The 27,880-nt window shown below is 45.6% G+C and overlaps 3 protein-coding genes across 7 annotated transcripts in view; 1 reads left to right on the top strand and 2 right to left on the bottom strand.

Moving 5' to 3' along the window:
- Positions 1–255, bottom strand: part of RGS3 (regulator of G protein signaling 3) — a 140,556-nt gene extending 140,301 nt beyond the window's left edge. Inside the window, exon 1 of the mRNA XM_043565887.1 lies at positions 150–255. The gene's annotated coding sequence lies outside the window, so the exon portion shown is untranslated. The remainder of the gene's footprint in view (positions 1–149) is intronic.
- On the bottom strand, positions 183–21,800 carry CD4H9orf43 (chromosome D4 C9orf43 homolog). Of its 4 annotated transcripts, XM_043565899.1 has the most exons (15): positions 21,349–21,800; positions 18,036–18,235; positions 17,785–17,935; positions 13,669–13,726; positions 12,435–12,535; positions 10,137–10,194; positions 9,229–9,398; positions 8,174–8,324; positions 7,492–7,582; positions 7,137–7,225; positions 6,847–6,934; positions 4,389–4,468; positions 3,434–3,491; positions 3,031–3,223; positions 183–290 (listed from the first exon to the last, which is right to left on the bottom strand). In XM_043565899.1, the coding sequence occupies exons 2-14, from the start codon at positions 18,184–18,186 to the stop codon at positions 3,039–3,041; spliced, it is 1,431 nt and encodes a 476-aa protein (XP_043421834.1). In that variant the 5' UTR covers positions 18,187–18,235; positions 21,349–21,800; the 3' UTR covers positions 183–290; positions 3,031–3,038. The 4 variants fall into 4 exon arrangements, with proteins under 4 accessions (XP_043421834.1, XP_043421833.1, XP_043421835.1 ...); XM_043565898.1 differs by lacking the exon at positions 183–290 and having other exon boundaries at positions 2,742–3,223; XM_043565900.1 differs by lacking the exon at positions 183–290 and having other exon boundaries at positions 2,742–3,223; positions 3,443–3,491.
- Positions 21,801–22,130: 330 nt separating this feature from the next.
- POLE3 (DNA polymerase epsilon 3, accessory subunit) lies at positions 22,131–27,085 on the top strand. Of its 2 annotated transcripts, XM_043565903.1 has the most exons (5): positions 22,131–22,241; positions 22,344–22,429; positions 22,794–22,912; positions 23,178–23,398; positions 24,751–27,085. In XM_043565903.1, the coding sequence occupies exons 1-4, from the start codon at positions 22,176–22,178 to the stop codon at positions 23,348–23,350; spliced, it is 444 nt and encodes a 147-aa protein (XP_043421838.1). In that variant the 5' UTR covers positions 22,131–22,175; the 3' UTR covers positions 23,351–23,398; positions 24,751–27,085. The 2 variants fall into 2 exon arrangements, with proteins under 2 accessions (XP_043421838.1, XP_043421837.1); XM_043565902.1 differs by lacking the exon at positions 24,751–27,085 and having other exon boundaries at positions 23,178–24,717.
- Positions 27,086–27,880: the final 795 nt, after the last annotated feature.

Here is a 27,880-nt window from a genome sequence, read left to right as displayed (position 1 = left end):
GACAATATTCCAACTAGCTAAGTCTTTAAGACCTCTTGTCTGTTTAAGTGCATAAAGCAATTCTAGCTAGAGCCTCCTGGCTGTTAGGTCGTAATTCTCCTGATTCTTATGGCCCAGATGGTGGGGAAATGGCAGTTGGCAACAGTTACCTGGATCCTCTTCCCTCAGAACATTGAGAGGTTGATGCAAAGCGTTGAGGAGAGCTTCTTCCCCTCAGTCAATTCTTTTATACATGGTCTCATTCTTCCTTTCTGATTAAAGACGGCTTCTGATCAAAGCCCCAGGCTCTGCTGTGTGTTAAAGAGAGGGAATCAGAGACGCATCAGAGTCCAGCGGATGAGAGGAGCGAGGACCCAGGTTCTAAGCCCAGCCCCCATCACCTGGTGGCCTTTGATTTCTGGCAAATTACTTACCCTCTCCTGCAAGGCCCCCAGGTACTGTGACGAGGGTTGTGGACCAACTCTCGGGGTGCCGATCATACTGTAATCATTGTAGATTTGTACACTCGTTGAGATAACTTTTCGACAGATGGTAGTAAAGTGTCATAAAGGGCGCATTTTTTTTTTTCCTAATTCACTAAGGCCCCAAATGGGTTATCATCAGCCCTGGATTCTGAGCCTGTTTTCTAGTCTGTAAAATGGACACAATCCACATCTATCTATAGAGTTGGCCAGAGAACCAACCAAAACGGTGGGTATACACTGCCTTGAAAGGCCCTAAATTCTGTTTGTGATTTGAGGGATAGGTAGAACAAAGGAGAAACAGTTTTCAGCCTGCAAATGGTTTTCTTCCCTTTGAAAATAGAAGCAAAAGCCGGTGTTCAAATAGCAAACATTTTCTCACTCAAAATGTCATGATTCGAGAGGGAACTCTGTACCCATCAACAAATCTGAAAAGAATGTGCCAACGGCAGTGAGTTGTTTTACTAAGTAGTTGAACTGGCAATAAAGTAATTAGAATTTCTCTTCTGAGTCTTCAGATAAAATGAGCAAATGAGAGCAAAGCCCTGCCCCATCCTCAGCCACACTACTGGCCACTGGGAGTCAGGTTTGCTCGTGTGGACAGGTCTGAGGGGAGACTAAGGAATTGAAAAAAATGTGTACATTTTTAAGTTAGCCCACAGAAGTCATTCTGCAAGGTAACGTATGTTTGGGAAATAATTATCTTCAGAAAACAGCCCACATAACGCCTCTTGGATTCCCCTCACTATGAAGATTCGGCTAAGTATAGTTCAGTCTAGTAACACAAATGGTGTCATATAATTTTGATTTGGCTTAGAAGAGAAGAATGGGTAGGCAGCAGTTTTAGCTGTCTAATTTGGTCTGTTTTGAGACAAGTGTTAAAAAAGAGTTGAACATTTAATCTGCCTTTCTTTGTACAAACTGTACTTAGGGGAACCAAATAATTGATGAGGGATAAGTTTCTCTTACAGAAAGATGTCAGACCCAGTCCTGAATTCCCCCTTCTGGCATAACAGCATGAGATGCTCCGCAGACTGCTGTCCAGTGAAACTGGTGAAAATAATTTTTTTAAAAAAATGATTATGTCGGGGCGCCTGGGTGGCTCAGTTGGTTGAGCGTCCGACTTCAGCTCAGGTCATGATCTCACGGTCCGTGAGTTCGAGCCCCGCATAGGGCTCTGTGCTGACCGCTCAGAGCCTGGAGCCTGTTTCGGATTCTGGGTCTCCCTCTCTCTCTGACCCTTCCCCATTCATGCTCTGTCTCTCTCTGTCTCAAAAATAAATAAACGTTAAAAAAAAATTTTTTTTAAATGATTATGTCTCTGAAAATGGCCTTAGCAGCATACAGCACATGAAGAAACATTTGTTCAAGAAAATCCACAAAATCTCAGTAAGAACAGAGTCTATGCTGTGTGACCCTAGAGCCATGCCCCACCCCAACTTCAGTGAGACAGAAACCACTCCAGACTGCTGCAGCCCATGGACACAGGCCTCCCTCCCCCGGCCCCAAGACAGAGGGCTCTCTCCCCAGGAGGAACAAGATGTCATTGTTTCTCATCCTGCCCCCAGCTACTGGTGGCTGAAGTTAAGTGCTAGCGAGTACCAACAATAGTGGGGGCTCTCTTCTTCCACCTAGCTCCCCCTTATGGGAAGGAGACTTGACCCTGGGTGCAGAGCTGGTGAGAATAATGGATTCCAGCTACCCTATCTGTGACCCTCCCCCATTCATGCTCTCTCTCTCTGTCTCAAAAATAAATAAACATTAAAAAAAAATTAAAAAAAAAAAACTTGAAGGACAAAAACATGAAGAAAAAAAAAATCCTTCCAAAGACCAAATTCAAGGTCCCCTGAGACTCTGAAATTCTGAGTCTTTACAAGTATCACTGAAACATTCCTACAGACTCAATAATTTAGAAACTAGACCTTTATAGACTCTTTCAGGTTAATATGAAAATGATTATTGGGTGCCATCTCTAAAAGAAACCATTTCCAGAGAATGAGAGGAAAAGCTGGGAACACTGTAGGGTGTCTCACGGGCCAAATTCATCTTCCCTTTTTTTCTTTTTTTAAAGTAATCTCTATGCCCAATGTGAGGCTCAAACTCACGATCCCAAGATCAAGGGTCACACACTCTGCCGACTGAGCTAGCCAGGAGTCCCAAAATTCATCTTCCTTTAACTGGAAACCTTTCAGAGCTTCAGGGGGGAGATAAAAGTGACCCAGAAAACAGATGAGCAGAAACATGTCTCCCCTCCTCCCAGAAACAGAATGAGTCTTTTGCTTAAGCAGCAGTTGTGTTTAATCACTAAAATTATTCTGTTCCTAATGAAAGAGAAACAATCTAAGTTTTAAAAGGATGAGGCTTTTTCTCCTCAATTATTTTAGAGGCAAGGAGAAGTGAACGAAAAAAGCAGCATCTCTATGGTCAGGCCCTGGTAAAGCCTCCAGGGAGCAGAAGTCCCCTCTGCTTTCTGCCCTTATGTCCAAGGTCACCGTCCTCAGGATTCCAAGCATTCTGCTCTGGAGTAAGACTGCCCTGCAGAGTCTTGAAATACTCTCCACTCTCTGACCTGGAGAGCTAGTTCTCCTCATCCTCGTCGTCAGTGGCCTGAAGAATCCTCAGTAGTTTGAGCTCAGGGTTCCACCCTGTTCTAGATGTACCATCTGAAAGGTCCTCTGGGCTCCTCTCTTGGGATTCCAGCACAGCGTCCTCCTGAGTGCTGATGTCCTTGTTAGAGGGTTTGGTCTTAGATAATTCAGGATCTGAAAGAAGACCCAGCCATTAGCTGCACCCGCAGCCCTCTCCCAACTGTGCCAAATGCAGGACAGAAAAGGAAGGGTTGCGTGTCATTAGGACCCTTCTTGAGGGATGAGGACTATGGCTTCCAGGGAGGTGAACCATCCTTGTCAACAGGAGTTCAGCTCTCCTGGGCCTAAATGACTTACTAAGCTTCCTCCACCCTAGGAATTTACCGTCCTTACTGGGGGAGGAATCCAGATAATTCTTCATCTGTGGTCTCTCTGTGGAATCCTGAAATTCATTAGAGTAAGTGTAAAGAAACTTGAATCAAGACTTTAGGAAAGTAAGGGTTTTTCTAAAAGATGCTTTTCTTGGAAAAATTAGCATCTAAGACAGGACAAAATGCCACCTCCTGAGACTAAAGAAAGAAGCGTGTATCACACACTCTTTGCCCTCTAGACTGACCAGATAAAGCCAGAACTCACTTTTCTCCATTCCCACCTGTCAGCTTAGGGTGCACTGCCTCCAAAGGTGGCTCCCAATAATTCCTCCAATTCCTCCATGCACATGCTGCCCCTCCCACCAAGAGACGGAGTACGTTTTCTCTCCCCTTGAATCTGGGCTGGGCTTGTGATTTTGTGACTAATAAAATATGGAAGAAGTGACATTGCTCCAGTTTCAGCCCCATCTGTTAAGAACGTGCTTTCATGAGGGGCGCCTGGGCGGCTCAGTCAGTTAAGCATCTGAGCTCAGGTCATGATCTCACGGTTTGTAGGTTTGAGACTCACATCGGGCTCTGTGCTATTAGCTTGGAGCCTGGAGTTTGCTTTGGATTCCGTGTCTCCTGCTTTCTCTGCCCCTTTCCCCGCTCACACTCTGTCTCTTCCTCTCTCTCTCTCTTTCTCTCAAAAATAAACATTAAGAAAAAATTTTTTAAAAGAAGCCCAAACAAGCCACGGAGAGGCCTCATAGAAGAGAACCAAGGCAATTTGGCCAACAGCCCCACCCCAGCCACTGGCTGAAAGCAACTGTGTTGAATGACATCAAGCAACACCAGAAAAATCATCCAGTCAACCCTCAAAATCACAAGAAATGATCAACCACCGCAGTTCCGGCTTTGAGGTGGTCTGTTCTACAATAATAGATAACAGAAACAGGGCCCTGGCAGAATGCCTCCCATACTCTTACCTGCTTCAAGGTGAGTCCTTCTAACTTCATCCACTGTGGCTGCTTTTGGTCACTTTTCCAACCCAACAGAGTTCTGTGACCTAGTGATCACAAAGCCAATTCAGTTCTCTGCTTACTGGTATTTCACATCCCATTGTTGGGCTTCTAGGTGACCCCTAGTCTATAAGTCCCTACCCCGTCTAGGGTAAGACAGGTTAGAGGAGGTGGAAGGGAGTTCAGCCTCCAAGTTCTACCTGTGAATCTGTTCACCTGGGACTGTGACCACATCTACTACAGAATTAGAGATCGGGGCGCCTGGGTGGCTCAATCGATTAAGCGTCCGACTCCAGATCAGGTCATGATGTCACGGTTTGGTCTGTGAGTTTGAGGCCCGCGTCAGGCTCTGTGCTGATGGCACAGAGCCTGGAGCCGGCTTCAGATTCTGTGTCTCCCTATCCCTCTTTGCCCATCCCCCAATCACACTCTGCCTGTCTCTCAAAAATAAATGAATGTTAAAAGAAAAAATTTTTTTAAAAGATTTAGAGATTAAGTTCAAGTGTATGCTCAATGACTTAGAGTTCCTCCAAGAAACCTAAGGGGCAGGTATCTGCACCTCTTAGCAGCGAAAGAAGCCCTAACCCTAGGTTTTCCGTTTACGAATACTCCTCTTACCTTGTGGTACCAACCCTAATGTCTCCATATTCACTTCCAAAAATGGAACCCCTCCCTTCCAAAAGCTCTAGTTCTAGGATTCTTCTGCATCAGTCGTTTCCCCATCTAGTCCCTGAATGCATCCGCCCTTTCCTTTCTCAATTCCCTTCCTCTAAATGAACATCTTCCAAGCTGCCACCAGAGATGTTATGCTAAAAGGCAAAGCGAAACAAGATATTCCCTTGCTTAACACTTCTGTTGGCTCCCTACCAGCACTGGTTCTCACCCTAGCTGCATACTGGAAGTACTGGGGGTTCCATTTACTGAGGCCCAGGTTCCAATACCAGAACTTCTGATTTAATAGGTCTGTGGTGCATCCTGGGTATTTGAGATTTAAAAGCCCCCCAGCTGATTTCAGCGAGCAGTCAAGGGGGAGCACCCCGACCTGGAGCAAAGGTCAAACACCTCAGCAGGCTACACAAGCTCCCACCTGCCTCTTCAGCCCAACATTTCATCACTCTCTCTCAAATAACCAACAGCTACAATGGACTGCTGTGTTCCCTGAGTAGCCACACTCCTCCAAGATGCCTCTGCTAAAGCTATTCCCACTTCTGGGAATTCTCTTTCAAGTCAGTAAAACGCTCACACATTCAAGATCCAACGCAAAAATCAACTCTTCCATAAACCTTTCTCAAGCCGGTGAGGACAGGCCACTGCTCTAAAAACAGGAGCACCTGGGTGGCTCAGGTCTTGATTTCAGGGTTGTGAGTTCAAGCCCCACACTGGGCTCCATGCTGGGTGTGAAGCCTACTTAAAAAATAAAAAAAAAAAAAAGGGCACCCAATCACCTATTGGAAGCATCAGGAAGAGGAACGAAAAGCACTTAAATGAATTCAGGGCAGTGCTGATCACCCCAGATGAGGAGCTAACCTTGGACCAGTCAGCCCCACCCTGGGCAACAGCGCTAGCTCTGTCTACATCCCACGTGAAGGTCAGGAAGCTTCCAAGATCTTCAGGTCACAGGCCACTGTTGGCATCTGAGAGCTCAATGGGATGGGAAATAAACCGAGAGAGAGAAGCATTCTTCTCAGGAAACAGCTCTCCTGACCCTCCCACTGCCCCAGGGCTGGAGAGCCAATTCTGATGCTGAAACGATCAGCAATGTCCAGTCTTAATAGGGCACAAGAATCTTCTAAGGTTTCAGGGCATTCTTTCTCCCTTCTGTTCTTTCTTTCTTTTTTCTGCACTCAAACTGAGCAATGTCAGAGGGACCGGGTAAGTATATCCTTCAGCTCAGACACGTGATAAGGACTCCAAAAAGGGAGGAAATATCTCTTCTCGCATCCAGCATGAACACCAGAGGGAAAGAATCTCCTATCAAGATCGGCTACTTGCCTCCTACAGGGGACTAGATAGTATGATCTCAATCCGAGCCTCCAGGAACTAACGTGTAGCTGGGAAGTGGCCCTGGATTCTGCTTCTTTAGCACTCTCTGGGGGCTAATCAGGGGCCCTGGCTCTTTCCTGCCTCCTTGCTTGCTCTTCATCCTCAAATCACTCTGCCTTTTCTAAAGACATGAGGAAAGATGCCTCTGACTCATGCTCATGGTCATCTCTCAAATGCCCACATGAAAAAGACACCTGGCCCAGCTTGCTTCCTTAGTAAATGTTTGATGGAAGGATGATGTATAGTAGCCCAGCCAAAACGTTCCAAGAAGAATTCCGAATGCCCGACAAAGGCAGGTCCCAAGATGACGGACAAGTTCAATTCTTCCTGCCCTCGGCTACGTCCTGAGATTCTGTCCCTCCCAAACCCACATTCTCCTTACCATGGCGTGGGCCATAAACCATGGCACCTGAACGTTTATGCAAAATGTTCGGGCTCCCTGGATCGCTCTTGGGTTTCTTTTTAACCTCCTGAAACCCACATGAGGAGGAACTGAATTAGGACCTTCGGAAGTGAAGAAAACGTTTCAGAAAGAGTCTAAAAGAAGGAAGTCAATATCTGCAACCAGACAGAGAACAGGGAGGCGGACACCTCATACATCCCTTCCTGTTCCAGGCTGCGCCCCTGCCCCAGACCCAGCCAGTCTTAGGGCGTCCCTCACTGCCCCTCTACCTGTCTCTTAGGTGGTGTTTTCACCAGCCTCTGCTGCTGCTGCTGCTTCTGCTGCTGCTGCTGCTGCTGCTGCTGCTGCTGCTTGTGACCTGGTGACCAGAGCACCGGCTCAGTCCTCTTCTCCCTGACAGCTCCCACCCGCCCCTGGTCTGCTTGCTCTGCCCTGCTCCACAATGGCGACAACCCCTTTGTCAGAACCAAGCCATTGGGGGGGGGGGGTGCGGGGAAGAGAGCTGCTTTCTGAAACTGCAGTTTCCTGAGTTCTACATGTGATCCTGTCTGACTCTGGCCACAAACATAACAAAATTGGGACCAAGATCAAGTATAAGCACTGTGGGCTGAGGGGGAACAGTACCTGAGGATCTGACAGCACCAGAAAATCTACCTTCTGTGTTCAGGTTAGAACACAATTTCTTCAAGTGTTCAGGATATCTCAATGCTGGTCTCTGGAGAGAAAAAGAAGGAAAAGACGAAAAAGAAGAAAAGGAAGAGAGGAGGAGAAGGAGGAGGAGGAAGTAGATGAGGAGGAGGAGAAGAAGGAGAAGGGGGAAGGAGGAGAGGAAAGAGGAGGGGAAGGAGAAGGAGGAGATGGAGAAGGAGAAGGGGGAGAAGGGGGAAGGAGGAGCAGAAGGAAGAGGGAAAGGAGGAGGGGCAGGAGGAGAGGAAGGGGAAGGGGAAAAGGAAGAAGAAGAGAAGCTCTACTGAAGTTCTTTCCTTTTCCCAAAATGTATCCCTCAAATGCAGGTACCCATCTAGCCAACGAGCACTTTTTGAGAACCCAGTGCGAGCAACATCATACCAGGAGCTATGGAGAGAGGAAACGGTGCGCAAGTGCGGAAGACACAGAGAATGTTACTGTCCTCAAGCCCCTCCCCATACATTTGCTTTCACTACATACAGCCCAGCCCTTCTATGGGGCTTGAGTCCAGCATGGAAGGATAGAGAGAAAGAATAGAAAGTCGCCTCCTCCAGCCTTGGAAAGTAATGAGTTGGGATGTGCATCTAGACATCCCTTTCCGAGGCCCCCTGGCTCTTACCTGCAGGGCGAGGCGGTGCACAGATAAAAACATCTTTGCAGAAATGGCACTGTCAGGTCGGCTCTTCTCCAGGGCAAGTTTCTTCTTCATCATGGCCAATTGCGTCTTCATCTCCAGAGAAGGCCTGGCTTTCCCTTCATCAGGCAAAAGGCTGAAGGGGACAGAGACAGCCAGACAGTCAGCGACAGTTCTTCCTGGAGAGTGTGGCTGAGGAAAAAGAGACGAAAAGGGCCACAAATCTGAATACATTTTCCACTTTGGGCCTGAAAAGACCTGTACCAACAGGTGTTTTCAGCTCCCTGAGGACAGGCATTCTTACCCCCATTTCGCAAATAAGGGAATGAAATGTAAGATGCTAGTTAAATTACCACAATGCACAAAACCAGGAAGTTTCAAGGCAAAATCCAAAGGTTGTCTCACTCCAAACCACATTTCCCTTCTGCCTCCCACTTACCCATAACTCATCTATAGAAAGAAGAGAGTGGGGGGCGACTGGCTGGCTCAGTCCATGGAGCAGGCAACTCTTGATCTACGGGTCATGAGTTCAAGCCCCACACTGGGCATAGAGCTTACTTTAAACACAAAAGGGGGGGGGCGTCTGGGGGGCTCAATCGGTTAAGCGTCCGACTTCAGCTCAGGCCACAATCTCACGGTTTGTGAGTTCAAGCCCCACATCGGGCTCTGTGCTGACAGCTCAGGGCCTGGAGCTTGATTCAGATTTTGTGTCTCCCTCTTTCTCTGCCCCTCCCCCACTCACACTCTGTCTCTCTCAAAAGTAAATAAACATTAAAAAAAGTTTTTTTAAGTTAGAAGAGAGTAACAGTTCTCGTGGAGGTTCAAGTGAGAGAATATACATAATGTGCTTATTTATTTAGCACAGGGCCTGGCAAGTGTAAGTACTTGGTAAATGGTGGCACACTGGTAAGTCTAAGAACTCACTGCATAAGTAAGAGGACAGTTTTGTCCCTACTCAGAATAAGCAGGCTGCTAGCCCCTTCTCTGCTTCAGAGAAGAGCAGGTGCTCTGGCTCTACCACAGGCTCACAGGACACTCACTTCTTCAACAGATCCTGAGGTAATGGTTCCAAGTCAAATTGGTTCCAGAAAGGTATGGACTCTGAAGTTAGTTGCTCAAAAATGTGTACTGGCAAGGGGGGAGGCACATTCATCCTTGGAGGTCCCAGCTGTGTTTCTGTTTTCTGCTCTCTATAGAGAAAATGGTCTTTCTAGAAAAGCGACAGCGAAGACAAAGCACTCCTTTCAGAGCCACTCCTTCCCATGAACATCCCAGCCTCCCAGACACAACCCTGGCAAGCCAAACCCCTGGTCTCCAGACCCACTCCAGCAGCACCCTCCTCTGCACTGTGAGGGCCACCACATTTTCGCTCCCTGGCTCCCCATCCTATTGCTGAATTCAGATCATACAGGGACTAGTTGTTTCGTTTTCCCAAAAGGTTATTAATTCACTCACTGAGAAAACTGAACAAGTATTTGTTGGCCAGTGATGTGCCAGGCACAGGGCTGGGGCTGGGGATTCAGCAGTGAACAACATGGAGGAATCTTCCCGCTCTGTGACTTACTCAGGGTTACATTTACTCATAAGGGGTGGCATGAGAATGAGAAACTCAAGTCCATTATAACCCCTAGTCCACTGAAGTTCACTTTTTGTCACACTGGGAATTTGTCTTTAATCGGCCAAAAATTCCCCCTGAATACCCAACACTTCCTCCTAACTTCTCTTCAAGATACTCTTCACCCTCCTACAGGGAGGAGGTAGAGAAGAGAGTCTCAGAATAGAAAATGCTTTGGTAATTATTCCTTAAGAGGGGTTTTCTTTTGCAGATTTTGTTCATTTAAAAAGAACGGAGAAAGGGGGAATGTAGATGAAAGGAAAAATGAAAGAAAATAACCAAAACTCTGTACAGAGTAATATCATAAAGGTTTGACCAAAACCTCAAACTTACAGCTACACAGTTCATTCTGCCATCCTGTCTGGAGACAATGCGCTTCTTCTTAGCTGGTCTTGAAACAAGAAAAACCACAACTTATTCCCAGCCATCTTAAACAGAAGCACCACGGGTATTTGTGAATGGTGACCATGAAGATTTCCATCCTCTATTCAGTACTCAAAGATGGCTGGCTAGAAGTCCAAAGGGACCAACTACCCAGAAGCTGCTAAAATCAAGACCTAACCTTACATCTAAATTAGGTTCCCTACCATTCTCTCTTATGGTCCCGTTATTTGATTTCATAGCATTAATCTAAATGAGTAATTATATACTTAGGTGTGGTGATGTGTGTAAGGTCTGAATCCCCCACCACCACCCTAAGACTGTAGGAGGTCAAGGACCAAAGTCAATTTGGTTTTTCACTGAATTCTCACTGCTCACCATAGAGGAGATACTCAAGTATTTTTTTGTACTGTCATCTTCCTCCTCCTTGCCTGGAACATGGATATGATGGCTGGAGCTCTAGCAGTCAACTTAGACCTTAAAAGCCCCCATGAAACACCTTGAGAAAATGAAACCCATGGGCTAAGGATGATGACCAGAGAGCCAAAAGGAGCTCTGGTTTCTGATTACCTCATGGAGTTGACATACCAGCCCTGGCCCACCCACATCTGGGCTTTTTTTTTTTTTTTTTTACGTAAAAGGAAATAAACCCTTAGGGGCTTTTTGTTTACATCACACACACACACACACACACACACACACACACACACACATACACACTCACTCACATACCCACACACACAAATGCATATATGCAGAATCACTGACAAGAACTTTTTTCTAAATTTTTTTTTAATGTTTTTATTTATTTTTGAGACATGCAGAGCATGAGCAGGGGAGGGGCAGAGAGAGAGGGAGACACAGTATCGGAAGCAGGCTCCAGGCTCCGAGCTGTCAGCACAGAGCCCGACGCGAGGCTCTAACTCACGGACTGTGAGATCATGACCTGAGCTGAGGTCAGACGCTTAACTGACTGAGCCACCCAAGTGCCCCTCTGATAGGATCATTTAAAAAAAAAAAAAAAAAAAAAAAAAAAAAAAAAAAAAACAACCAATGAGGGGCTCTTGGGTAGCTCAGTTGATTAAGCATCTGACTCTTGATTTCAGCTCAGTCATGATCTCACAGTTCATGAATTCCAGCCTCGCATCAGTCTGTCAGTTCCAGCCCCGCGTCTGCACTGTGAGAACAGAGCCTACTTAGGATTCTCTCTCTCTCTCTCTCTCTTACTCTCTGCCCCTCCCATGTGCTCTCGCTCTCTCTAAATAAATACATAAATAAATAGGGGCATCTGGGTGGCTCAGTTGGTTTAAGCGTCCAACTTCAGCTCAGGTCATGATCTCACTGTTCCCAAGTTCAAGCCCCGTGCCAGGTTTCAGATTCTGTGTCTCCCTCTTGCTCTCTGCCCCTCCCCTGTTCACGCTCGCTCTCTCTCTCTCTCTCTCTCTCTCCCCCCTGTTCACACTCTGTCTCTCTCTCTCTCTCTCAAAGATAATAAAATAAACATTTAAAAAATTAATAAATAAACTTTAAAAAAAAGGAAAGAGAATAAGATCCTTTTGTGGTTCAGGTGCTTCCCTCAAAATTTGTTACAACCTCAGCATAGTACCCATCTGATGTTAAAAAAAAAAAAGAAAAGTAATAAAATGAAATAAGATTCTTAAGTCACACCACATCTAAACAGTCACTTAACAAGAATCTGAAAGCCTCAGCACTCATGAAAGAAAACCCAAACGCTGCCTTTCAATGTTATCGGCATTGCCAAGCCTTTGGGCCTTCACCAAATGATCCTTCTGCTTTGCACATAGGTTCTACCCGCTATCCACTTTGTGCCACGGAGCCGGGCCTTGGGGCTGAGACCAAATATTCACATGCTTCACTGAAAACGTTTCCACTAGCTGGGGACGACTAATAAGAAAAACTGATAGTCAGGAAGCATCTGTCTCTTAGACCCCACAAACACACTGGGCTCTATGTTGCATGCTATTTACAGCTATGATTTGATGTAGAGAAGCCCCCCCCCTCCACATGAAGCACAAAGTGCATTAAATAGAACCCCAGTGGAGCAAGAAGCAAATACAAGAGACCATGACCTTCTTCTCTACATGGCCTCCTGATACTTGCACTGAGGTGGCTAAAAAGGAGATCACGTAAATGAGGCCTGCACAGGGCAGTGAGGGGTGGCGGGGGGAGGGGGGGGGACTTGCAGAACACAAGAGTTGAAGGCCCCCCCGTTCTAGACACAACACTCACCTCGCACGCTTCTCTGGTTGTTCTGGGATCCAGACGACAACCATATTTCTAACATCTTGAGAGCTGGGAAGCCGTGTCTCATTCAGATTCAGCACTGAAAGCTAAGAGAAACACGTGAAGCCTACATACAGCTTGAAGGTAGCAGCTTCTGATGCATTCGGAACTGGCTTAAGAACCGAATTATCAGGCTAGCCTAAAGGGGATGGTGGTGCAGATGACAAAAAGACATTTCTCACCCCTAAATCGTCTTTATAACGCTGCCTCACGAAACCAGACACCGGAATGGGTACTCTACACGAGTGAGCATGTTTAAGCGAAGAGTCCCCCCTGCCTCCCTGTGACATTAGGGTAGCATTCCCTGAGCACTGACAGCGCAGAACCTGCTTGGGATTCTCTCTCTCCCTCTCTCTCTGCCTCTCCTCTCCTCACACTCAGGTGCATGTGCTTGTGCTCTCCCTCTCTCTCAAAATAAATAAATTTTAAAACGAGAATAAAATAGAATAGGACAGAAACTATCAAAGACCATCACTCATACTTAGGGTAGGGGTCGTTTTATGCTATTCTGTCGCAAAACGTATTTCTTTTTTTTTTTTTTTTTTTTTTAATTTTTTTTTTCAACATTTATTTATTTTTGGGACAGAGAGAGACAGAGCATGAACGGGGGAGGGGCAGAGAGAGAGGGAGACACAGAATCGGAAACAGGCTCCAGGCTCTGAGCCATCAGCCCAGAGCCTGACACGGGGCTCAAACTCACGGACCGCGAGATCGTGACCTGGCTGAAGTCGGACGCTTAACCGACTGCGCCACCCAGGCGCCCCAAAACGTATTTCTTACTGGAGGTCATAGTTAAAAAAGTTTGACAGTTATCAGAGTAGATGACCTAAAGGCCATTTGGGGTGTGACATTCCAGCATTTTAATTTCCCCGCACTATGAGATGCCAGGGTTTACTTTGTAGCTGAACATGCTCTGTGTAGGACACAGACAGGAAAGTCTTACCTATGCCAAACGGCCACAGATCGATCCCACTTGTGTCTGGGATTTCTGGAAACAGTATAGTATGTAAAGAAAGGCATTAGCACAGAGCCTAGCATATACTAAGGGCCCAATATTAGTTAGTTAGCACTGTCATCATTCAGATTCTAGTCATCCTCAGTGTTAAATAACGACAAGTATTTTATCCCCACTAGTAAACAGAAAATGCTGAGGGAGTACCTTTTAAATTCTATGATTTACCTTAGGAGACTTGTCAGTATAGTGGGTGAAATCTTTGTCAGGTAGATCCTTCCGAGGCCTAAAAAATAAGAGTTTCCAAACATGACACAGAGACACGAACAACTTACTGGGACAACAGTCGGTGCTATGAGGAAAAGCCTTGTGCTCATCCACAGAACATCTCGGGGCTTAGTACTCACTGAGTGAATGTATGGTCTCCCCATTCCCTTAAGTTGTGCTTGCTGCTTTGTTCTGGAACAGCTCCCAGACACTGCACACTGCAAACACTTCACAACTGTTTGTTGCGTCAAACTGAATTCAGAGCCTATGCCTCCCTCTTTCCAGCCACAGAGAGCTATGTCACCATCAATAAAAGTTGACTGAGTACCTTTGATGTAAACGTTCAAAGCATATTAAATAAGCAAAATGTGGTATTTCTGTATGATGCAATGTTTTTCAGCCTCAATAAGGAATGGAATTCTGACACACGCTCCAACACAGATGAATCTTGAAGCCATTATGCTAAGTGAAATAAATTAGATGCAAAAGGACAAATATCGTATGATTCCACTTATATAAGGTAGCTAGAGTAGGCAAATTCATACAGACAGAAAGTAGAATAGACATTAACAGGAGCTAGAGGGAGGAGGGAGTGGGAAGTTGCTGTTTAATGGGTATGGAGTTCACGTTTGAGATGATAAAAAAATTTCTACACATCATCAGGGAAATACAAATCAAAAGCACAATGAGATACCACCTTACACCCGTCAGAATGCCTAACATTAACAATTCAGGCAACAACAGATGTTGGCGAGGATGTGGAGAAAGAGAATCTCTTTTGCATTGCTGGTGGAAATGCAAACTGGAGCAGCCACTCTGGAAAACAGTATGGAGGTTCCTCAAAAACCTAAAAACAGAACTACCCTACGACCCATAAATTGCACTACTAGTCATTTATCCACGGGATAGAGGTGTGCCGTTTCGAAGGGACACATGCACCCCCACGTTTATAGCAGCACTAGCAACAATAGCCAGAGTACGGAAAGAGCCCAAATGTCCATCGATGGATGAATGGATAAAGAAGATGTGGTATATACATATATAATAGAGTATTCTGGCAATCAAAAAGAATGAAATCTTGCCATTTGCAACTACGTGGACAGAACTGGAGGGTATTATGCTAAGTGAAATTAGTCAGTCAGAGAAAGACAAAAATCATATGACTTCACTCATGTGAGGACTTTAAGAGACAGCACAGGGGCGCCTGGGTGGCTTAGTCGGTTGAGTGTCCGACTTCGGCTCAGGTCATGATCTCGCAGTCTGTGAGTTCAAGCCCCGCATCGGGCTCTGTGCTGACAGCTCAGAGCCTGGAGCCTGTTTCGGATTCTGTGTCTCTCTCTCTCTCTCTCTCTGACCCTCCCCCATTCATGCTCTGTCTCTCTCTGTCTCAAAAATAAATAAACATTAAAAAAAATTTTTTTTAAAGATTAAAAAAAGAGACAAAACAGATGAACATAAGGGAAGGGAAACAAAAATAATATAGAAACAGGGAGTGGGACAAAATATAAGAGACTCTTAAATACGGAGAACAAACTGAGGGTTACTGGAGGGGCTGTAGGAGGGCGGATGGGCTAAATGGGTAAGGGGCACCAAGGAATCTACTCCTGAAATCATGGTTGCACTACATGCTAATTTGGATGTAAATTAAAAAAAAAAAAAGTTCTAGAAATGGATCGTGGTGATGGTTGCACAACACTGTGAATGAACTTAATGCTGCTGAACTGTACACTTAAAAACAATTAAAATGGTAAACTTAATGTAACGCATATTTACCACAAAAAAAAGAATACTGTCCCCTTACGTTTTCATATCACTTGCATTATATTTATTTGTTAAAACACGTTAAGTGTACGAACGAATAAATATTCCAAGGAAGTGTAAGATAAAGACCCAACTCCTGAGCCTGATCCATGTGATGTTGGCCGCTGTTTGTTCTCCAGCTCCCTAGCCTCACCTCTGCCCACCCTCCCACTCTTGCTCTATGTTGCGTACACGATGGACCCTTTTCCTCATACCTAAAGAACTTCCTCTTGCCTCCTGGCCTTTGGATATGCTATTTCTGTAGTCCAGAACACTCTTCACGTCCATCTCCCACCTGCAATGCCCCACTTCACCAGACTGTCCAAATTTCAGGGGTAGGCACAGGTGCCACCTGCACAAAAGACGGTGCCCTTCTCGGCACACGGAACGGTTCTCTGCCTCCCCGGCTAGGCTGAAAGCCCTTTGGGGGTAAAGACTATATCTTGCTGGGGGGCTTGGGTGGCTCCATCAGTTGAGCATCCAGCTTCGGCTCAGGTCATGATCTCGCGGCTCATGAATTCCAGCCCTGCATCAGCTCACTGGTGTCAGCACAGAGCCTGCTTCAGATCCTCTGTCCCTCTCTCTCTGCCCCTCCCCCCCCTTTCAAAAATAAAAGACTTAAAAAAATACCAAATCTTGTTTACCACTGAATCCCCAGAGCCCAGCAAAGTGGCCCCCACTAAGATACATTTGTGAATTCAATGAGTGACAACATGAGTGACGCCATGGCCTTTGCCTCCATAGGCCCTGGCTGGGAGAAGCCATCTTCTTCCCGAGTTTCAAGTCCTAGAGAACGAGAAGGTAGTCCTACCCTTTCCCATACCGCATTTAGCCCACCAGAAGCCACCAAAGGTTGCTTACATCAAACAGGAGAAAACGAACCGGTACAAGGACTGCCAGGAGTGCCTTGACTCCAGGCCATAAGGTTTCGAATTTAACAAGTCTTAAGTTCTCCACAGACGTCTGTCCCTTCGCTTCCCCTATCAGCAAGCACTAACTGGGAGCCTAGATTCTGTGGGCGATTCAAAAGGAAACCATTGTTTCTGCCTTCAAGAGCTTACAAATAGTTTCATACCTAAAAATAAAAGACAAGAGAGAGAGTATGTGTGGACACAGTTTTCTGATGACCTGCAGAGGCTGACGAGGTGCTCCCCGTGGTGGCCTGAATTGTGCCCACAAATTCTTACATTGAATCCTGACCCTCAGTACCCCGGAATTTGAGTCCCTCAGTATTTGGAGAGAGGGTCTTTAAGGAAGTAATTAAGGCAAAGTGAGGTCATATAGACAGGCCCTAATCCAATGACTGGTGCTTATTAAGAAAAGGAGGTAGGGGATTAAGAGTACACTTATCATGATGAGCACTGAGTAACACACAGAATTGTTGAATCAGTATATTGTACACCTGAAACTAACATAATAATAATACTAACTATATTGGAGTTAAAATTAAGCACTTAATTAACAAAGAAGAAAAAGATATTGGGACAAAGCCACACAGAAGAAAGATCATGTTAAGACATAGGCCACCTAGGGGCACCTGGGTGGCTCAGCCGGTTAGGTGTCTGACTTCAGCTCAGGTCATGGTCTTGCAGTTTGTGAGTTTGAGCCCTGCGTCGGGCTCTGTGCTGACAGCTCAGAGCCTGAAGCCTGCTTCAGATTCTCTGTCTCCCTCTCTCTCTCTTCCCCTCTCCCCCTCATGCTCTGTCTCTCTCTCAAAAATAAATATTAAAAAAAATTTTTTTTAATAATAAAAAAAAAGACATAGGCCACCTACAAGCCAAGGAGAAAGGGTTCAGAAGAAAACAACTCTACCAACACCTATTCTCGGACTTCTAGCCTCTCGACTGTGAAAAAATATATTTGTGTTGTTTAAGCCACATAGCCTAGGGTATTTTGTTACAGTGACCCTAGCAAACTAATATAACCCTATTTTAATCAAGTCCTACAATAAAAATAAAGCTTTCCTTTTGTTTCCCACTGCCTATTCACCATTTCTCTAACTGAACTAGTGGCCTTTTTATTTTTAAGTTAATTTATTTATTTTTGAGAGAGAGAGAGAGAGAGAGAGACCACCCGAGCTGGAGAGGGGCAGAGAGAGAGAGAGAGAGGGAGACACAGAATACGCAGCAAGCTCCAGGCTATGAGCCTGGAGCCACCCAGACGCCCTGAACTGGTGTTTTATTTTTAATTTAGCTTTCTCAGAGTCTATGGGTCAAGGAAGTCAACTCAGAATTTTGAGATAGGAGGCTCATAAGGGAAGACTCCATGATAATTTACCTGCCTTGAAATTTGGAGTCAAACTTTGAACCTTGACACAATAAAGAGGGAGCTTTGGTGAAGGTAAATCCTGATAAATGACCGTGAGCAAGTCTCTTGGCCCGGAAGCAGGAATCTGAGATGTTCACAATGGTGAGCACTGGGGATTTGTCTAAGAAAAAAGACAAGAAAACATGTAAAATGTCAAAAGGGAGCCAAGCAAAAATAGTTCAAAGATCTTACAAGGAAGAAGCAGGGCTGACTAAATTCACCTTCATTATTCAGAGCTGTTTTGCAGGGAGGGCCCAGGATTCGAGGGTGGCCCCTCTCAACCCGGCGGATCGTTGCCCAGCACTGTGGATGCTGACAAACAGCCAACTTGCAGGTGGTTTCATCCCACTGGCTCTCATCTGGCAAGTCCATAGCTACAACTGGTTTAGGACAAAAGCCAATCGCACAGCTTTCCAGCCCTCTAGAGTAACAACAACCACATAATTAGAGCATATTATACATTAGCCGTGACATCCAGATCTTAATTTGGACTCAAAGCATAAAATATTTCTATTGAACCCATATACATAAGTGATGGTCATAGGATAATTAAGAATTGGGTAACAAGTGGGGCATCTGGGTGGCTCAGTTGGTCAAGCATCCAACTTGGGCTCAGGTCATGATCTCACAGCTTATGAGTTCGAGCCCCACATCAGGCTCTGTGCTGACAGCTCAAAGCCTGGAGCCTGCTTTAGATTCTGTGTCTCCCTCTCTCCCTGCCCCTCCCCTGCTTGCACTCTGTTTCTCTCTCTCTCTCTCTCTCTCTCAAAAATGAATAAATATTTTTAAAAAATTAGGTAACAAGCAACTCAGCCATTAAAAAGAATAAGGGGCACCTGGGTGGCTCAGTCAGTTACACATCCGACTCTTGATTTCAGCTCAGGTCATGATTTCACGGTTCCTGAGTTCGAGCCCTGCATCAGGCTCTGCACTGACAACACAAAGCCTGCTTAGGATTCTCTTGCTCCTTCTCTCTCTGCCCTTCCCCCATTTGCTCCCCACATTTTAAAAAAATGAATGAAATCTTGCCACTTGTAACAACATGGATGGATCTAGAGACCATAATGATAAGAGAGCTGAAAAAGTCAAAGATAAATACCATACAATTTCACTTATATATGCAATTTAAGAAACAAAACAAACGGACAAAGAAAAAAAAAGACACAAACCAAAAAAAGAGACTCTTCACTGTAGACAACAAACTGATGGTTATCAGAGGGGAGGTGGGGGGGTGGGGGAAGGGTGAGATAGGTAAAAGGGACTAAGAGTATATTGTGATGAGCACTGAGAAATGTATACAATTGTTGAATCACCATATTGTACACCTGAAACTAATATAACTCTGCATGTTAAGTATTTTAGAATTAACATTTTTTAAAAAGAAGCCTGGCTAACAAGCAAGGATGAAAACGGCTCAGCACGAAATGGAGGGGGCTAGAGTTTTTGGAGCCAACTGACTTCACGTCTCCTACTTGGCCATTTAGTAGCTGAGTGACTTGGCACTTAAGCAATCTGAGCTTCAGGTTCTTTATCTGTAAAATGAGGATAAGCCTATTTCACAGAGTCATTAGAAAAATTAGTTAATGGGTATGAAAAGATCTGGTGGGACACCTGGGTAGCTCAGTAGGTTTAGCATCCAGCTTGAGGTCAGGTCATGATCTCACGGTTTGTGAGTTGGAGCCCCACATCGGGCTCTCTGCTGTCAGCAAAGAGACTGCTTCGGATCCCCTCTCTCTCTCTCTCTCTCTCTCTGCCCCCACCCTGCTCACTCTTTCTCTCAAAAATAAGAATAAAATATTAAAAAATAAAAAAATAAAAGGTCTTATAAGGAAGAAGCGAGGCTGACTAAACTCACCTTCATTATTTAGAGCTGTTTTGTATTTAAGAAAAATAAATTTGAAAAAAGCATAGAGTTCAAAATTAAGTATTAGCATCCTTTCCTTTTCCCCTTCATTAATCATTAGGGAGAAGACACCACCATCTCCAAAAAGCCTTATCAAATTAGAACTAAGGCAGTCACAGAAGTGCTTGACATGCCTTTAGATGGCTTGAACCTTTGGAAAACGTGCTTCATTTTTCAAGATGCTCCAATTCTCAAACAGGCAACGAAAATACCCACCAGAAATGAGTGGGTTTACTCAAACATCAAGACAGTAGACTTGCAGTCACATCAGAGGCCTCTGGCTTTTCATTTACTGGCTGTATGGTCCTAGGCAAGTGACTTCACCTCCCTCAGCTTGCTTCCTCATATAAAGAGGGGATGGGAAATCTCGAAGCAGAATTGAAGAGCATTAAAGGAAATGTACTTTTATGTAGCATATACAATAGGGGCTCGATGAGTAGTATCATCTTTCTCTCTCCGGAAATATTTTAGGCAATCACTACCACGTGATCCCTGATAACTTTTTAAAGACAGTATCAATTTCTTCTTTTTATTCAATGCATTTATTGACTGCCAAATATGTGATGGGACCTGTTACAGGCATAGAGAACAGTAATGAACAAAATAAGTCCCTGTTCTGAAGAGCCTATAAATTAGACCAAAAATAGTGACCTATTGGCATGGGATCACACCTGTCCCATGCCTTGTTTTGTCTGGTCTGCACTTTGAGCCATTTTTTTTAAATGGAAATAGTAGGGGCGCCTGGGTGGCTCAGTCGGTTGAGCGTCCGACTTCGGCTCAGGTCATGATCTCGTGTTCCCTGAGTTCGAGCCCCGCGTCGGGCTCTGTGCTGACAGCTCAGAGCCTGGAGCCTGTTTCAGATTCTGTGTCTCCCTCTCTCTGACCCTCCCCCGTTCATGCTCTGTCTCTCTCTGTCTCAGAAATAAATAAACGTTAAAAAATTAAAATAAATAAATAAATAAATGGAAGTAGTCCACAATGTTCAGATTTCTGGTTCCTCTTAAAGATCAAAATACTTGACAACACGGTGGTCCCAATTCTGACTAGATAGAAATTGGATGGAGCTAAGCGTCTCCTGGTAACTTTAAACCAGACCTATTGTTCTATCCAGATGGAGAGGTCAGCCATCAAACCCTATAATCTCTAACCAATGCTACTTCCGTTGCCCTTTATCATTGCAGTTGCTCTTGTTTTTCTCATGATAAGGAAGTAGATCTCCACGCTCATGTCTCTGTCAAAAGCTGGAAAATTGGGATGCCTGGCTGGCTCAGTCGGTAGAACATGCGACTCTCGATCTCCCATCCTAAGCCTGAGCCCTAGGTTGCCTGTAGCGATTACTCAAAATAAATATACATATTTTTTAAAGCAGGAACATTTAGGGTGACGTGAGAGCATGTTTCAAGGGAAAAAAACCATTGGCGCTCAGTGGGAACGAGGACAGTTTCTACGTACATGAAAATGATACAACTTAGAAACCACTGCAAAACCATGGTAATGTGTTTGACTGGGAAAGATGTATGATCCTCAATTCAATGAACTAAAAAATAAATACAATTTTAACAGGGTTTGGTTTTGAATGGAAGGCACTGTCGCGTTATTCTTACACCGGCTGCTTACTGCCCTTTCGTTACCTGACAAGCCCGAACTGAGGCCCGAGGTCTAGTCATGCCCATTTCTATGTCGCCAGCGTTAGGGCTGTACTGGCAAAGAAGTCTGCATTCAACAATTCTAGGCGACAAACATCCTTAATGCGATTACAAAGTTGGGAGGGGGTGAAAAGATTAAAGATGGACATCAGGTCCCGTAGAATCGAAAAAAGATACCCGCTTCGTTCCGCAAAAGCGAAGTGGGAAAGTCTGGCCTCGGAAGGCCGCGCTACCAAAAGCCACGCCAAACTGCCGGGACGCCGTAGCGCACTCCGCAAACCGGTCCCCTCCAGAGACCTGGTGGAAGAGGCGGGGCCCCGCCCTCCAGGCCCCGCCTTCCGTTGGAAGAGGAGCCCCGCCCCGTCCGCTTGGTCCTAGCCTCGGTCTCCCACTCTAGCCGCCAGGCAGCGCCGTTGCCAGGCAGCGGCACAGAGCACTGTGGGAAAGGGACGGAAGCTCCAGTGAGCCATACTTGATCCGATGAGAAGGCTCCAGACGTGGTGGCGGTGTGAAGCAGAGAAACGAGCATGGGAAGGGACCCTGAGTCCCCGTGGGGTCGGACGGAAGCCCGGGCGGGCCAAAACCGTAGCGGCGTGGAAAGTTCGGATCCTTGGACGACTAGAGGCGGAGGCGGAGGCGGGGCTGGGTGAGGAGGGACGCTATGGCGCGCGGGGCACTGTGGGACACCGTGTGGGCAACGTGGGGCGGGACGGAAGCCTCTTTGGGTCAGACTGCGGGGACGCGGGAAGTCCGGACGCCGTAGCGGCCTGAAGAAGACGCTTGAGACCGAGGTGCGGGCGCCGGTGGCGGCAATGGCGGAGAGGCCCGAGGACCTAAACCTGCCCAATGCCGTCATCACCAGGATCATCAAGGAGGCGGTGAGCAGCTTCGGCGGGCGGATGGGCCAGGGCCGGACGAGCGGGCAGCAGAGGAAGCAGGTCCTGGGCCGGCAGCTTTATTAACCCACGTTCTTTTTCCAGCTCCCGGACGGTGTCAACATCTCCAAGGAGGCCCGCAGCGCCATCTCCCGCGCCGCCAGCGTCTTCGTGCTGTACGCCACTTCCTGGTGAGGCAAGCTGAGCTAGCCAGAACCTAGCTGGGCTGAGGCGTAAGGGGGTCGCAGAGACCTGCCCCCGAAGTCCGCGGCCTGGGGCCCAGACCCCAGTAATCGTGTCCTACCCCCGTGCGGGGAAGTTCAGCCCTCATCCAGTTGTTGCAAGGTCTGAAGCAAACTAAAGCAACAAAATTGCTTTGCTTTAACCCTTTTGTACGGGGAAGGGAGGGACTTAATCACGTCACAAAAAAAATCCCTGCATCTGAGATCTAGGCTTTTCCGTACCACCTCTGGTGCCCCTTTTCCACCCACCCCATAGGCGGCAAGAGGGGGTCTGACGGCCCCTGAAACCCTTTTGTCCTTTTTTTCTTTCCAGCGCCAACAACTTTGCGATGAAAGGGAAACGCAAGACACTGAATGCCAGTGACGTGCTCTCAGCCATGGAAGAGATGGAGTTCCAGCGGTTCGTTACCCCATTGAAAGAAGCTCTGGAAGGTAATGACCCTCTTCTTTGTTCAGCCAAGTAGATGTTCATCCTGTCTTACCTGCTCACCTGGCCCTGAGTCTTCTCCGCTTGGGTCCCTGTAAGAACAGGAGACGAGTATTGGACGTGACTCAGAATCCATTCCGTTGGCACCGCCTCAGATCTGATTTGTATTTTTCCTTCTCTGCCCCAGCTTTTCCAGTTATACAGTGGAGTTAGCTGCTGCAGTCTGCTTGGTTCAGCCCTGCCTCCTAACCCCCACCTTCCTCCTTACAGCCTACAGGCGAGAGCAGAAAGGCAAGAAGGAAGCTTCAGAGCAAAAGAAGAAGGACAAAGACAAAAAAACAGATTCGGAAGAGCAAGACAAGAGCAGGGATGAGGACAACGATGAAGACGAGGACAGGCTGGAAGAAGAAGAGCCGAATGAGGAGGAGGAAGTGGACAACTAATGGGATGGGAAGACTGTGGCACGCTGGAAAGTACCACCCTGGCATGTGGTACGTTTGTGAGAAGCTTTTCCCTGCTGGGCAGAGTAGTCTTAGCCAGAAAAGCCTGAGAAGATCAAAATAAAAACTGACGACTGAATCATCATCAAAACCAGCACTTCCGTCAGAGCATCTGAGTAGCAGGGTCCTGTGTTGCTAAATCAGTCTGAAGGTAATGACTTTTAGGCGAGAGGGATTCTGGGCAGCTAATGTAATTAGTCGACCTGATCTCTCCTGTTTCCTTACATACATGGTTAGGCAGTTTTTGATCCCCAGTTCCCTTCTGACCCCACCCCCAAAAAAGTAATAATAATTTCCATGCTGCCTGCTGTGTTCCAGATCACAGAGGCAGTCAAAGCTCAGGAAAAATTGGGGCTTTGAGCATGGTCAGCCGGTTGTGACTGTACAGGATATGGCAATACTAGCTTATTATTACAAGTGGTTAGAATGGTTTAGCTTTAGGAAAGTACTAAAAGACTATAGGAGAATAATGAAATCTGTTGTCTCTTCACTTTAAGGTAACATTGAATTTTGATTTCCACAGACCCCACTGGCTTGCAGCCCCTCTATATTGCCTGGTAGGCATTTGGCCTGCTGGGGTGGCTGCTCTCTGGCCTCATAAACTTTTAAAGCAGCAGCGTAGAGTGGAGTTAGTCAAGCAAGTGTGCTAATATCTTAGCACACTTACCAAACAAACAGAAAACCCCCACAAAAACAAAATGGGAAAAAAACACAGATGGTTTAGTCTTAGTTGCACCTCGCTGCCTGCCACTGTATTGCTTTATCGTCACCTCCTGGAAGGTATAAAATTCCAGGCTTTCTCTTCTTGTAGTCCATTTCCCAAGCTGATGGCTTTAATTTTTTCATTCTTCCAATTCCTGACAAGTTCCAAACTTTCTTCTATACACATTTGGTCCCTCTGTGCTTCTCCCTTCCTGTCTCTCTTCTGCCTCTCTTCTGTTCCCCATTCCACTTTCTCTCTCTCTCCTTTTCTCACATCTGCCAACCCAGAAACTTTGATAACCTGCTTAAAGGGCAGAAATTTGATGGTGCTCAGGAATCTAATCCCCACCCCCAAAAGCCAGCCCCTTTAACTGCTTCTAAAGTAACTCTGTTAATCTTATTTTTTTTTCCCTTGACATGTGGTGCCCCAAGCACTTTTTTGTTTGTCTCTAAGTTGAGCGCTTGGAGGTTGACAGGTAGTGAGGTGTGTGTAGTTTGACACTGTTAATTTGTTAAACGAACGCAGCCAAAAGTTTGTTGACAACTGAGTGAAGACTATTGAGGAAAATTATAATGCTTTGTATAAATAAAGAACATTCTTGTTAAAAGTGGTGACTCCCTTTCATCCTGCTTGTTTATAGTATGCTTTTGGGGAGGACCCACTGATCCTGCCTCAAAGAGTTCTTGACATGTGGACCCGCCCAGATCTTTGTAAACATGGGATCCTGCGTTACCTTGGATGGCCAGCAGATGCTGCTCTTCGACCACAACAAGAGGTTTTCATGGCTCTGCTGGGCAACCTATGCGTACTAGTTGCTCAATGACTCAACATTTATGGAGTCCCTACTATGAGGCTGGCACCGTTCTAAATGCTTTCAAGTATAAACTCTGAAACTCTATCAAGGAGAGCTATTACCTTTGTGATCTCAGTCACAACGCTATATTCTCTAATGTACAGAACTTTTTAAATCATGAATTTATAAATAACATTTCATAAAGGTACAACCCCGGTAGTCACTAGATCTGGTGGTTTTTCCTTTTCCACAAAAGAAACATCCTTTCTTAACTCCCATGAGCACCACTCAGCTAAACTCTCAAGTCCCATCTGGACTCCTGTGGCTTCTTTGAGCTCAGTTTTTTGCCTCATCTCTGCTTACCCTAGCTTCTGTGTACTGCTTGCCAAGTGGATCTTCCTGGAACATAGCTGTATTCCAGCCCCTCACTGCGTCCCGTTAAATCCATACTTAAACCTGGTACACAAAACCTGCTTAAGGAGGGATTGCCTTACCATCTATTCCAATCCATTTCTACTTTATGGTGTAAGTCTCCGGTCATTGAATCCCCAAAAGAACTCTCCTTGCACATGGTTTTAGTTAGCACATTTTGACTACCTAAGCCATGTTTCCTGAGAGCGGGAACTATGACTTAAAACTACAGAAGTGGGGCCTAGCGGACTCGGTTGGTAGAATATGTCAGTCTTGACCTCAGGATAGTGAGTTCAAGCCCCGTGCTGGGTGTAGAGATTACTTAAAAGAACTGGGAGGAATCTGAGGTTATCAACCAGTTTTTTCCAAGCACACCCTAATCATTCCTGTAGGGGTATCCGAATTTTGAAGGTTGCTTACTAGGTTAAGGCAAAAATCTCATCTTTTGTAAGCCACCTCCCTTCATGCCTAGAGATTCTGATCTGGATTTGGAGGGTGAAAGGTTTTCATCCTTACCCAGGTAAAATCGCATTTGCAGGGACATCTAGCGGGCTCAGTCAGTGGCACGTGCGACTCTTGATCTTGGGGTTGTAAGTTCAAGCCCCATATTGGGTGTAGAGATTACTTAAAAAATAAAATAAAATCAGGGTACCTGTGTGACTGGGTCAGTTAAGCCTTTGACTCTTGATATTGATTCAGGTTCCTATCTAGCCCCAGGTGGAGCACCTACTGAGTGTGGAGACTGCTTGGGATCCTCTCTCTTCCTCTCTGTCCCCATCCCCAGCTCGTTCTCACTCTCTCTCAAAAATAAAAATCGTTTAAAAATTACTTTTGCAGCCTAATTCTATTTTTGCTGATGGGAAATGGAGGCTCATCAGAGAGAAGTGACTTGCTTAAGATCTTACCACTAATTTATGAAAGCTAGGATCCTGTTCTAGTGGTCCATGGCCTTCTATTTCTCTTTTTTTCTTTAATTAACTTTTTATTTTAGAACAATTTTAGTTTTCAGAAAAGTTGCAGAGTGCAGAGAGTTCCCATATAATCACCCAACTTTGCCTCATGTTGACATCTTACATAACCATGGTACCTTTGTCAAAACAGAAAAATACCAAATACCAAACTATTCGTATTTCACCACTTTTTCCACTAAAGGCCTTTTTTGATCCAGGATCCATTCCAGAATACTACATTGCATTCAATGAACCAATTTTATCTTTCAGTTGAGATGAGACTCACAGAACATAACGTTAATCATTTTTAAATGACCAATTCACTGGCATTTAGCACACTCACTGTGTTGTGCAACCACCACTTCTGTCTAGCTCCAAAATGTTTTCATCACCCCGAAATAAAACCCTGCACCTATTAAGCAGTTATTTGCTCATGCTTCCCTCCCTCCAGTCCCCAGCAACCACTAATCTCTTGCTAGCACTTGACAGCATTTAGCACCATGCCTTGTACCTCCCTGGGAAGTACTCACAATAATAGGTTTTGAGGGGTTTGTGGGGTTTTTTTTAATTATTTTTTATTGAAGTATAATATGCCTACTAAATGGTGCAGATAAATGTAAATGTAAAGTTGGATGAACTTGCACAAACACATCCATGTAACTTGCACTCAGATCAGTAAACAACATGACCGGCACCCTAATAAACCCCTTTGGTCTCCCTTCCAGTCGCTCTCCTCCTCAACTGTAATCATTATCCTAACTTCTAACAGCACAAGTGAATTTTGCCTGGTTTGTATTTTATGTAAACGAAATCATACAATATGTATTCTTGTGCCTGACTTCTTTTGCTCAACATTATGTTTAAGATCTAGTCACATTGTTGCATTCACAATACTTTTTATGGATAAGATGGAAAGATTAAAAGTATTTTCAAATTTTGGGGGTAGGGTAGAGAATGGGAACTCAGGTTTTCTCGCCAAGAACAAAATGTGAGAAATAGATAACACCAAACAGCAGCATTCTTAAATTTTCCACTCCTACTGAGCTCTTTGAGGTAAATAGTCCTAATTATACCTAGTTATCAATAAACTCTGAGATGGAACTGGTGTCATGAAAGAAATGAGCAGGGGATCTACACGGGGGGGGGAGGGGGGGGCACTAATTACCCATATGAGTTGAAGGAGCATGACTAGTAGGCATTGCAGAGAAAACCCAGTGTGACGCAGGGCAAATTATTTAATCTCCCCAGAGATTGTCTTCCCAGTCTGTAAAACAAGGATAGTAACATAATTGTCATCAAAACTAGGTAAGTGAATGCATGATACTGTCCCTCTTTAATTTTTTTTTAACATTTATTTATTTTTGAGACAGAGACAGAGCATGAGTGGGGGAGGGGCAGAGAGAGGGAGACACAGAATCTGAAACAGGCTCCAGGCTCTGAGCTGTCAGCACAGAGCCCGACGGTGGGCTCGAACTCACAGACCGTGAAATCATGACCTGAGCCGAAGCCGGCCGCTCAACCGACTGAGCCGCCCAGGCGCCCCGTGTCCCTGACTCTTAAATGCACAAAAAATATGACCTCATTGTCCCACCTCCCTTATTTGACCACAGATCAGA

Source organism: Prionailurus bengalensis, chromosome D4 (assembly GCF_016509475.1).
Source record: "Prionailurus bengalensis isolate Pbe53 chromosome D4, Fcat_Pben_1.1_paternal_pri, whole genome shotgun sequence".
NCBI lineage: Eukaryota > Metazoa > Chordata > Mammalia > Carnivora > Felidae > Prionailurus > Prionailurus bengalensis.
This window is presented reverse-complemented; position numbering and strand designations above follow the sequence as displayed.

Excerpts from the sequence above, each read along its gene's own strand:
- CD4H9orf43 (XM_043565899.1), bottom strand. The coding sequence starts at position 18,186 with ATGGACTTGCCAGATGAGAGCCAGTGGGATGAAACCACCTGCAAGTTG. Across the intron at positions 6,935-7,136 it reads AAACACCACCTAAGAGACAG|GAGGTTAAAAAGAAACCCAA; the intron begins GTAGAGGGGCAG and ends TGTGGGTTTCAG. Across the intron at positions 4,469-6,846 it reads GGTTTATGGCCCACGCCATG|GTCACAGAACTCTGTTGGGT; the intron begins GTAAGGAGAATG and ends TGTGATCACTAG.
- POLE3 (XM_043565903.1), top strand. The coding sequence starts at position 22,176 with ATGGCGGAGAGGCCCGAGGACCTAAACCTGCCCAATGCCGTCATCACC. Across the intron at positions 22,242-22,343 it reads CCAGGATCATCAAGGAGGCG|CTCCCGGACGGTGTCAACAT; the intron begins GTGAGCAGCTTC and ends TTCTTTTTCCAG. Across the intron at positions 22,913-23,177 it reads ATTGAAAGAAGCTCTGGAAG|CCTACAGGCGAGAGCAGAAA; the intron begins GTAATGACCCTC and ends TCCTCCTTACAG.